Raw genomic sequence first — 11,616 nt, 5'->3', positions numbered from 1 at the left:
AGACATCTTGACTGTAATCTCTTGAGACCCTAAGCCAGAACCATCTAGCTAAGGTCCTCCTGAACTCCTTATCTGCAGAAACTGTGAGATAATGTTCATTGCTGTTTAAGTTACTAAGCTACTAAGTTTTAAGCTACTAAGCTACTAAGCTTGAGGAATTTATTATGCAGTTATAGATAACTAATACAGGTGAATATAAAGGAGGAATAAGGAATAAAGACCTCTCATTCTAGGTCTGGACTTACTCTGGCCCCTGAGGATGAAAGAAGTGCTAGCTTCATTTCTGCTTTTGGACACTGCTGACAACCAACAGAGCTAGAGGATAACAAGAAGGAAGGGCTTCATGCCCACTTGTCATCCTCTTCTTCCTCTCCTTCCTCTTTGTCTTTAGTGGAAGACTAGGATGACATTGAGAACTCACACAAATTTTGCTTTTGACTTTACAGTGGCCCTTGAGAAAAGCTGCACTGGCCTTTATCCATTTGTTATAGGCTGTGGTTCCTTGAGAGCAAGGCTTGGATCTTAACTATTTCTATCCTCATTGCCTAGCAAGTGAACACATATGAATAATGAATGATATCAAGGGTGAGGGCAAAATTCCTCCTTCCTCCTGAATTCTGAAGAGATTCCATTCTTAGAGTGCTTCCTTAACTGGAACTATTCAATTCACAGTTCATCAATGAAGTCTTGATAATAATAGCATGCATGCCATCAGTCATTTTCACTATCACAAACCTCCCTAGTTCACTATTTTAAAAATCTCTTCATTTAAGCTCCTTGCTTTTAGGAGCTTCCTTTCACTTTTTCATCCCATTTCTTCAATGGAATGTTGCTTTAAATTGTTGCTCGAGCTCCCAAGATGCTTGACCTAGGAAAGCATAGACATCTGCTGCTAATATACCAACATACCACTGTCAAGTTGTCCAAAATCACAGTGGAAAGAGCCCTGTACTGGAGATAGAACTAATTCTGGGCTGCTGTCACCGATTAGCCTCTATGGCCTTGGGCAAATTGCTTCCCCTCTCTGAACCTCAGATTCTTTATCTTAAACTGAGAGATTGGGTTTAGATGGGCTCTAAAGTCATTGGGTTCTCTCAGGTTAGAATTCCAAGGTGCAATCCAAAAGTGAAACCGGGTGGTCAGCGTACCTCTGAGTAACTGTTATGGTTACAGTACAAGGTTTCCGGGACTTCCCTTTATTAGCCCAAGCATATGGCCTCGGCGAAAGGCTGTCAGGTTTACCAGGAAGAGTCTTCCGGTTTTGAAAGAAGATCTTCGTGTTTCCAGTTTTGTTACTAACTCTGAGTGACCTTGGGCAAATTCTCTCGGACCTCAGAGGAGGGAGGTCCCTGTTATCCAGACGAGGCTGGAAGACCTGAACAGTGACGTGGAGAGCTTTTCGCAATTTCTCCTTCTACAACCTGGGTGGCTCAGACCCAAAACCGGGTTCTGGCCGACCCGAAGTCTCTCTCTGACGTGCAGTCTGCACTTAAACCAGCCGCGCCTGCTAAAGGCGGCTCGGTTTCCGAGGAGGTAGCTACAGGTGAGTTCTTAAAGGGGCCCGCAGAGCTTGGGTAATACCTAAGACCGATGACTGGGCGGGGGGCACAGGCAAGGGGGTGTGAATGAACGAGCGAGTGAAAGAAGAAACGAAAGTTGTCTTTCCATTAAATACATTCACACTTAGAATTAATCACTTAGACTTAAAAACTCTCTAGTAAACCCCTCAAACTCTTAATCTATCTCCCTATTTTACGTGCCTTTCTTTATTCGACCTCCTCTCCCAAAAGACATTTTACTGAAAGGCAAATAATTAAAAAAAAAAAAATCAGTACAAAGTGGAAGACAGTGTAGCGATTGCATCCCCCCAACCCCCGCCCAAACTCCTCCCCCTTCCCTCCTTCCCCCCTTCCCGGCCCCGCCCGCCCCCGCCCCTAATGTGGGTGGTACAGTCTTCTCCTTTCCAAGACCGCTTTTCCAGGTTGGGGATCCACCCCCGGGGGCGCCAGGCACTCTCTCCTGCCTAGGAGTTGAAAACAGCACGTGTTTAGTGAGGTTAAAGGGTGTCTCGGAATGTGTGTCTTGGATCTGGTGTAGGTGAAGTCACGTCTCTCTTCAGACACCCGGACCTTTTCGGGCCTGGCGCGTTACTCGCTCTGAACCGCGGGACACACCGGTGGGCTAGGGCGCGGTAAAGGCGGGCTCTTCAGGGCCACCACGGACCACCTGTAGAGTCTGTGTGTCAACTCCTTTGTCTTCAGAGCCACTTCGGTGGCCGCCCCTTTAAGAGAGGAGGTTCACTTGGGATGTTCCCCAGGTCCCCTTTCCCGTTCCCCAGCCCCCTCCCGGCCCTCCTCCCCCTTCCAACCCAAAGGTAGCAGCGCGGAGAGCCCGGGGCTCGGCGCCAGCCGCCTCCTCACTTCCCATTGGCTGAGAGCGCCGGGAAAGCGGTCACGTGGGGGCGCGGCAGTCCAGCTCCGGGGCCGCCATCTTGGCGGAAAGTTTGGGGGGAGAGCGGTTGGGGGCGCGGAAGGAGGCGAGGTTCCGGGGGTGGGGCGGCTAGGAGGGAAGAGGGCGAGCGGGCTAGTGGGCCGCGGCAAGTGAGGCGGCCGCGGCGGAGGAGGAGGAGGAGGAAGGGGCGGCGGGGGTGCGGCCGCCAAGGGGAGCTCCTCCCCCGTTCCCTCACCCCCTTCAGTTCAGCTCCTCGAGCCCCGGGCGGGGCGGGGGGACGTGGAGCGGGGCAGGGCGGGGGAGCCGCCCCGACTCGGCCCGGAGCGCACCCCAGCTCCGAGCGCACGCCGCTTGCAGGAACTTTGTGGTGGCGCCGCAGGTGTGGGGGCCCGCGGAGGTGTGCATGTGGGGCGTGAGGGCGTCGCGGAGAGCGGACGCAGCCCTGTCCGACCCCCGCTGGAGTAGCCCGGAGGAAGCGAGCTAGGAGAAAGGCAAGCGAGAGGAGGGGGCCCGAGTGGGGTGGGGTGATTAGCCCAGCTGGTCCTGTCTTTAGCGCTGTACCGTCGCTGCTGGCTTAGGGGCAAGGGTCGGAGCGCCTTTGCACCCCCCCCCCCAGTAGCAGGTGGTAATATACATACTTATGCCAGGGGAGGGGTGGCCCCACGTCTAGGCATTTAGTACCCTTTGGAGAGGGAGCAGCTTTCGAGGAGAATTTGGAAGCAGGCTTCTGTCTGCTCTTAATGTGTAGGGATACCCACCCTTAGGTAAAAGCTTTCTAGGTTGACTGACACTGCTGGGTTTTGAGGCTCTTTCTTTCACTTGGGAAAACTTCGCCAGGTGGTGGCCTTTTCAAATAGGGCTGGGAGTTTTTCCATTTGAGATTCAGGGGGAAATGCTAGTTTGACCACCATTCTGTTCTTTGCTTTAGTTGTTTCTTTTCTGTTTTTAAAGGTGTGTGCCCTCTTGCTGATACTGGAGAAAAATGCCAGTCCGGAAGCAAGGTGAGAATTTATTTCATAACTCCCCTGTGTGTGTCTGTGTCTGTTTTGTGATTGCTGTGTTTTAAAAATGTTTGACTCTGATGAGACAGCATAGTTTTAGCCTTATTACTTAGGGAATCTAAGCCTCATATCCTTCAGAAGAGGGAAACATCTAAATGTTTTTCAAACTTTGTTTTTTGACGTCTCTCTAGTGACTCGAGAGGCAGTTAATTTGCACTCCTTTGAAATGATTTTTTAAAAAAACTCTGGTGTTTTAATATTTTACTTTGTCATTCTTATTAAACACTCTTTTGTGAGCATTTGTGGGATCCTGGCTAAGAGGTAGTATTTTGAAACATTTAAGATTTGGATTATAATGACAAATTGTAGATAATCTGCTTTTGCATATCAGATCAGTTGAAGCTATGTTAACTAATATCTTGATCAAACAGTCTTTTATTGTGGTAGACTACTAGTACACATTTATTACCAACTGCTTATCTTCCTCCTTTTTCTGTGACATATTTTTGAAAAATTTTTGATTATTCTAGGGAATACATATGTTTGTGAACATAGTAGCATTGATTGACATAGAGGATTTGGGGAAGTGTTTAGATTTCTTGCAGAATTACTTGCTGCATAAATAATGTGTAATTTTAATCAGACTCTTCTTTTCTTTTCAGACACCCAGAGAGCTTTACACCTTTTGGAAGAATATCGTTCAAAACTAAGCCAAACTGAAGACAGACAGCTCAGAAGTTCCATAGAACGGGTTATTAACATATTTCAGAGCAACCTCTTTCAGGCTTTAATAGGTGGGAATTAAAACTTTATTCGTGACCATTATGTGTTAGCTAGGTTAATGCTCCTCTGAATTCATTTATTTTAAACTTAGCAGAGTGATGTGCTTGGTTCTCTCTGAGGCATTCAGTAACTTGAACATCTAGTGACTTGTATGTTTGATAGGCCAATATCCTTTCCAAAAATATCTAATAACCAAAAACACTTTCAGTATGATTATTTCAGTGGTCTTTGGTGACAGTATTTTATATCCTCAGCATTAACTATTAAAAGATGGAGAAGTTGCAGAAATGTTTCAGGATCCAAAAAATAAAGACTGAATAACTGACTTTTAGCTTATTTCTGTATTTGACTTCTTTTTCTCTGGAGTCCCTGAAAATGAAGAGTTCTGTTATGTTTAAAGACATATATTCCCTTAATATAGACTTCTGTTTAAACTTGGCATTCATGGAGTCAGAATTTTAGACCCGGAAAATTATCTCAGAGATGATTTTGTCATTTTGTCTAATATTATTTTGTAGCCAAGAAAATTGAAACAGTATTATTCATTACTAACTTAAATTTAAGGTGGTGCATTGTTTTAAAGTAGAACCGGGCAAATAGTCAAGAGTCCTAAATTCTGTTCCTTACACTGCCATTAATTGAATGGTGATATATGTCATTTAACCTGTTCTAAATCACTATATTTGCTGTAGAATATGAATGCAATAGAACAATGGTTTTTAGCCCTTCCTCCACCCTGATTGTAAAGTAGCTAGATTCTTTTTTAAAACAAAATCTTATATTTTGTACACAATTCTCGATTTATGAAACAAGATGATTTGTCTATTTGTCTCTGTCCTCTCCTGTAGGTACCTAGAAAAGTGTGTGGACCACTGAACTTGTCCCTTCCAATTCTAAGAATGAATTTTTTGTAATTAATCATTGACTATATAAATACGACATGTACTTCATTGCATTACATTTGTTTCCTTAGTAACTTCTAAGTCGATATGACTTAATATCTATTTATTAATAGAGTAACTTTTGATGTGTTTGTGGACTACCATCAAGTTAGTGTACTCTGTCAAAAAAGTTAATGCTAAATTGATATTCTCTACTAAATTTGTTTTAAAATTAAAGATGTTAAGGAAGACCACTCAGTACACCTGAATAATTTTTAAATCTAATATTATTGTAGACTTTAAAAAACCTATGCAAGAATAGAGAGAACAATATGATTGACAGCTATATATAATTAACAATATAATTAACTGTAACCCATCTAAAAAAATTATGAACATTCTGTCTTTTTTGCTTAAACTGATGGACTTTACATTTGAATTTCTAAGCTCTGATGTTTAAGCTACAAATGGATGATCAAATTGGGTTCCTCTGAAAAAACAGCTAAAAAGGAAGGGAAACATTTTTAGTTATTTGGTTTTCTAAATCAATATTAAACCTAGGAATGTTTTATTTAGTAGAGTCACTGTTCAGAGAAAAAACAGTATGACTTGTAGGTCTTTGTTTACCTATAGACGTAGGTAGTCCTTCTCTGTTTGAAGTCTGCGACTTAAGAAAATTAAATGGTCCGTAAACAGAATCTACACTTCTTAAAATCTGTGGATTGGAGGTAGATTTAGAGGGTATGTTTGGAGGTATTGTTAAAATATATTCCGCCTTGCCTGTTTTGAATGTTACCTGTTCTTATACATAATTGAATTCTAAGAGAATTAGTCTTTTAATAAGTTTGTATTTGTCGATCTTCTTAGTCCTATATAATTTCATTGGTTGTGAATTTACCTTGATATTTAGATTTACATATATTTTAATGTTTTATAGGATGTGATATCAAATTCTGGTGAAAGAAAAGTAATAGATTTTAGGAATTTTGAAACGGGTAAATTTAGTAGAGATTTTTTTTGTGTTTCCAACTGTAATTGAATTAACTGCTAAATTAATAAATGCATTCTTTTGTATTTACTGAAATTGGGTTAATTTATTAACCTTTGTTACTTTTGTCAGTTTGTGAAAATTTTTAGGTCACTAAGATTTTCTTTTTGCTTTGCACCTGTACCATTGTTCTTTAAACAGCATATTAGTGTACTTTAAACCTGTACATTGCCCTCAGCTAAACTAGAGTCTACTGTGTTCATAGTATGTGCTGAAAAATCCTGGATTAACTGTTTTTTCCTTTAGTAGGTGGCATTCTGTTTTCTGAGCTGGTACCTGTGGACCATTGGATTTAAGAGACATGGGTCTTGACCACCTGAGTTGTTTGAAAGTCATTTGGTGCTTAGGTTTTTGACTGCCTGAGTTTGGAAATCATTTCCTTAGTCTGTAGTGCATTGTGTAGTTACTTCTTTGGATTTGCTGTCTGCATAGTTATTTATTGATTCTTTGAGCTGGTAGTTTATATTGACTGTTTTCATGCATTTAAAAGAAGTTCGTGTGGGTCTCTAGGATTTTGGTGTTACAGAAATGTTGATTTATTTTCTTCTTCCCTCTGTAGTTGAAATATGTTAATTAGATTAGGTTTCTTTCTTTTTTTTTTTTTTTAAAGATTTTATTTATTTATTTGACAAAGAGAGAGACAGCCAGCAAGAGAGGGAACACAAGCAGGGGGAGTGGGAGAGGAAGAAGCAGGCCTCCCACTGAGCAGGGAGCCCAATGCGGGGCTCCATCTCAGGACCCTGGGATCACACCCTGAGCCAAAGGCAGATACTTAACGACTGAGCCACCCAGGCGCCCTTAGATTAGGTTTCTGGAACCTGGGGTTTATTCAGAGGAACAAGCATGTACATATTGCGTTACATCTGTTCTGAGATAACAATTTTTGAATATTTTAATATCTTTGAATTTGGGATACATTTTATGACTGATGTATGTCAGAAGTGATTTTACATTCTTAGTGGCACATGAAATAATGGTGCATCTTAGAATTGATACCATCAATTCGATGAAACATGGGAATTATTGTCCTACCTCTGATGTTTGCTAGTGACATTGAAGGATGGTTTGAAGATTTAAAAATTGTTGAAAGCAGAACAGCTTTTATTAATTTTGAGTTTCAGCTGATAAGTTGTTTCTTTAGAGCCGCATGTTTAAAGTTACATCTAGGGGCGCCCGGGTGGCTCAATCGTTGGGCCTCTGCCTTCGGCTCAGGGCGTGATCCCAGTGTCCTGGTATCGAGCCCCACATCGGGCTCCTCCGCTGGGAGCCTGCTTCTTCCTCTCCCACTCCCCCTGCTTGTGTTCCCTCTCTCGCTGGCTGTCTCTCTTTCTGTCAAATAAATAAATAAAATCTTTAAAAAAAAAAATAAAGTTACGTCTAAAAAAAAAAAATCCATTAGCTATATACACTTCTTTTAAATTTATTCCCCAGGTATCTGGTGATCATTTTTATATAAATGGAAGAGAAAGTCTGCCTAATTTTATTTTATTTACTTATTTTTTTATAATAATTTTTTATTATGTTAGTCATCATACAGTACATCCTTAGTTTTTGATGTAGTGTTCCATGATTCATTGTTTGCGTATAACACCCCGTGCTCCATGCAATATGTGCCCTCCTTAATACCCATCACTGGCCTATCCCAATCCCCCATCCCCCTCCCCTCTGAAGCCCTCAGTTTGTTTCTCAGAGTCCATAGTTTCTCATGGTTCATTCCCCCTTCTGTTTACCCCCCCCTTCATTCTTCCCTTCCTTCTCCTACCGATCTTCCTCCTATTTCTTATGTTCCATAAATGAGTGAAACCATATGATAATTGTCTTTCTCTGCTTGACTTATCTCACTTAGCATAATCTCCTCCAGTCCAGTCCATGATGCTGCAAATGTTGGGTAATCATTCTTTCTGATGGCCGAGTAATATTCCATTGTATATATGGACCACATCTTCTCAATCCAGCCATCTTTTGAGGGGCATCTCGGCTCCTTCCACAATTTAGCTATTGTGGACAATGCTGCTATGAACATTGGGGTGCATATGGCCCTTCTCATCACTACGTCTGTATCTTTGGTGTAAATACCCAGTAGTGCAATTGCTGGATCATAGGGTAGCTCAATTTTTAACTTTTTAAGGGACCTCCACACTGTTTTCCAGTGGCTGTACCAACTTGCATTCCCACCAACAGTGTAAGAGGGATCTCCTTTCTCCACATCCTCTCCAACATTTGTTGTTTCTTGTCTTGTCGATTTTTGCCATTCTGACTGGCATAAGGTGGTATCTCAATGTGGTTTTGATTTGAATTTCCCTGATGGCTAATGATGTTGAACATTTTTTCATGTGTCTGTTAGCCATTTGTATGTCTTCATTGGAAAAGTGTCTGTTCATACCTTCTGCCCATTTTTGATTTGGATTTGATTGTATGCTGGTATCGAGTTTGAGAAGTTCTTTGTAAATCTTGGATACCAGTCTTTTATCTGAGTGTCATTTGCAAATATCTTCTCCCATTCCCGTGGGCTGCCTCTTAGTTTTTTGACTGTTTTCTTTGGCTGTGACAGAAGCTTTTATCTTGATGAAGTCCCATAAATTCATTTTTCTTTTGTTTCTCTTGCCTCCTTGGAGATGTGTCACAGAAAAAGGTTGCCAGCGGTCAAGGGTTGTGCGCCTATTTCCTCTCTATGATTTTGATGGATTCCTGCTCACTCTGAGGTCTTTCATCCATTTGGAGTTTATCTTTGTGTATGGTGTGAGAGAGTAGTGGGGTCAAGTTTCATTCTTTTGATATAGCTGTCCAGAATTTTCCCAGCACCATTTTATTGAAGAGACTGTCTTTTTCATTGATGTTTTTTCTCTTTGTCAAGATTAGTTGCCACGAAGTCGGGTCCATTTCTGAGTCCTGCTATCCGCTTCTATTGGTCTGTGTGTCGTGTTTTGTGCCAGTACCATGCTGTCTTTGTGATCTGCTTTGAATAGTACAGTTTGAATCCGGCATTATGATGCCCCCACTGTTTTTCCTTTTCAACAATTCCTTTGGCGATTCAGGGCCTTTTTGGTTCCACACAAATTTAAGGCTGTTCGTCTCCAGTTCTTGAAAAATGTCATTGAGTGCTTTTGATCGGGATGGCACTGAAGTGTAGATTGCTCTGGGTAGCAGAGACATTTTAACTATGTTTATTCTTCTGATCATGAGCATGCAATATTTTTTCCATCTTTTTTTTGTATCTTCTTCGATGTCTTTCAAGAGTGATTTGTTAGTTTCTAGAATCTAGATCCTTTACCTCTCTGGTTAGTTAATTCTGGAGATAACGATGATTTTTGGTGCTATTGCTAAGTGGAATCGATTCCCTAATTTCTCTTTCTTCAGTTTCATTGTTTGTGTATAGAAAGCGCAACTGATTTCTGAGCATTGATTTTTGTATCCCGCCACATTACTGAATTGCTCTGTAGCCCTAGTAATTGTGGGGTGGAGTGTTTTGGTTTCCATATAGAGTATCATGTCATCTGCAAAGAGACAGTGTTGGCTACTTCTCTGCTGATTTGAATACCTTTTATCCCTTGTTGTCTGTAATTGCTGTTGCAAGGACTTCTAGTACTATGTTGAATAATAATGGTGGATGTGGACATCCTTGTCGCAGCCAATCTGATCTTAAGGGAAAGGCTTTCAGCTTTTCCCCATTGAAAATGATATTTGCTGTAGGCTTTTCAGATGTTTTTTATGATGTGAGGAATGTACCCTCTTTCCACCCACTCTGAAGTATCGTTTAATCAGGAAAGGATGCTGTATTTTGTCAAATGCTTTTCTGCATCAGTTGAGAGGATCATATGGTTCTTTGATCTTTTCTTGTTGGTATGACTACTCACACTGATCGATTTGCGAATGTTGAACTACACTCCTGCATCCCAGCGAGAATCCCGCTTGGTTTTACGATGGATAATCCTTTGTTAATGTACTGTTGGATCCTATTAGCTAGGATCTTGTTGAGAATTTTGGCGTCCATATTCATCAGGGATATCGGTCTGTAATTCTCCTTTTTGATGGGGTCTTTACCTGGTTTGGGGATCAAGGTAATACTGGCCTCATAGAATGAGTTTGGTAGTTTTCCTTCTGTTTCTATTTTTTGAAACAGCTTCAGGGGAATAGGTATTATTTCTTCTTTGAATGTTTGATAGAATTCCCCGGGGAATCCGTCAGGTCCTGGACTCTTGTTTTGGGGGAGGTTTCTGATCACTGCTTCAATCTCTTCATAAATTAATTGGTCTGTTTAAATAATCAGTTTCTTCCTGTTTCAGTCTTGGTAGTTTATAGGTTTCCAGGAAGGCATCCTTTTCTTCCAGGTTGTTTAATTTATTGGCATAAAGTTGTTGATAAAAGTTTCCAATGATCCTTCCTATTTCATTGGTGTTGGTCGTGATCTCTCCCCTTTCATTCATAATTTTATTAATTTGGTCCTTTCTCTGTTCTTTTGAATAAGTTTGGCCAGTGGCTTATCGATCTTATTTATTCTTTCAGAGAATCAGCTTATAGTTTTGTTGATCTGCTCTACTGTGCTCCTGGTTTCTAATTCATTGATCTCTGCTCTAATCTTGATTAACTGCCTTCTCGTGTGTGGGAAAGTCTGCTTAATTTTAATCCATGATTTAGGTGAGAACTATTTGAAAACTTAATATATTTGATTTTGTATTCTTACCTTCTGTACTTAACATTTGAAAATTTGTAAGTAAAGTAGACTGGATACAGTTTGATTATAGGTCAGAGACCAGGTGTTCAGGTCCATATGGATTTGAGGTCCCTTATGATTCTTGGGTTTCTCTGGAATCTGCGATGACCTTAGCAGTCTTCAAAGATTTATTACTAGTCTAGATCCCTGGAGTTATTTATGGGGTTAGAGAATTCATCTCCTTTTCTTGCACACAGGAGAAAAACCTGGGTTCAAGATCAGGCTGACTTTAGAGACTTGAGTAAGTTGAATCATGCAATTTGTATGGTTTGCAATAAATAGCAAGCTTGTCTGCAATAAATAGCAAGCTTACTTTAATGCAGTTTTTATTTTTGTCCTGAAATTTTTCAAAATGAAGATGGATTATGTAATAACACTATCCATTTCTGAGATTTTTGGCTCCATTCATTTGTTGGTACTCTATTAATTAAAATTTACTAGGCCTTGTAAACATGGGAAAGGAGATTTAAATTTGTAGATACTGGGTTTCAAACGTATGACTCCTTTTTTTTTTAATTGTGAAAAGAAAATGACATTTATTATCTTTTTTTTTTTAAAGATTTTATTTATTTATTTGACAGAGAGAGAGAGACAGCCAGCGAGAGAGGGAACACAGCATGGGGAGTGGGAGAGGAAGAAGCAGGCTCCCAGCAGAGGAGCCTGATGCGGGGCTCGATCCCAGAACACCAGGATCACGCCCTGAGCCAAAGGCAGACGCTCAACGACTGAGCCACCCAGGCG

At 41.0% G+C, this 11,616-nt stretch overlaps 1 protein-coding gene across 7 annotated transcripts in view; it reads left to right on the top strand.

Annotated features, from left to right (window-relative positions):
* The first annotated feature begins 1,333 nt into the window (after positions 1-1,333).
* DLG1 (discs large MAGUK scaffold protein 1) overlaps positions 1,334-11,616 on the top strand; it is a 272,209-nt gene continuing 261,926 nt past the window's right edge. For 5 of the 7 annotated variants that reach the window (XM_008708351.2, XM_008708350.2, XM_008708349.2 and 2 more), the window contains exons 1-3: positions 2,752-2,942; positions 3,403-3,452; positions 4,115-4,246. In XM_008708351.2, coding sequence (XP_008706573.1) covers positions 3,434-3,452; positions 4,115-4,246 — 151 coding nt within the window. In that variant the 5' untranslated portion in view covers positions 2,752-2,942; positions 3,403-3,433. Of the gene's footprint in view, positions 1,544-2,750; positions 2,943-3,402; positions 3,453-4,114; positions 4,247-11,616 lie in introns of those variants that run through there. The other 2 variants (XM_040621402.1, XM_008708348.2) reach the window with 2 other exon arrangements.

Source organism: Ursus maritimus, unplaced genomic scaffold, assembly GCF_017311325.1.
Source record: "Ursus maritimus isolate PB19 unplaced genomic scaffold, ASM1731132v1 scaffold_4, whole genome shotgun sequence".
Lineage (NCBI taxonomy): Eukaryota > Metazoa > Chordata > Mammalia > Carnivora > Ursidae > Ursus > Ursus maritimus.
The sequence above is the reverse complement of the archived record's forward strand: the minus strand, read 5'-3'. Positions and strand labels throughout refer to the sequence as shown.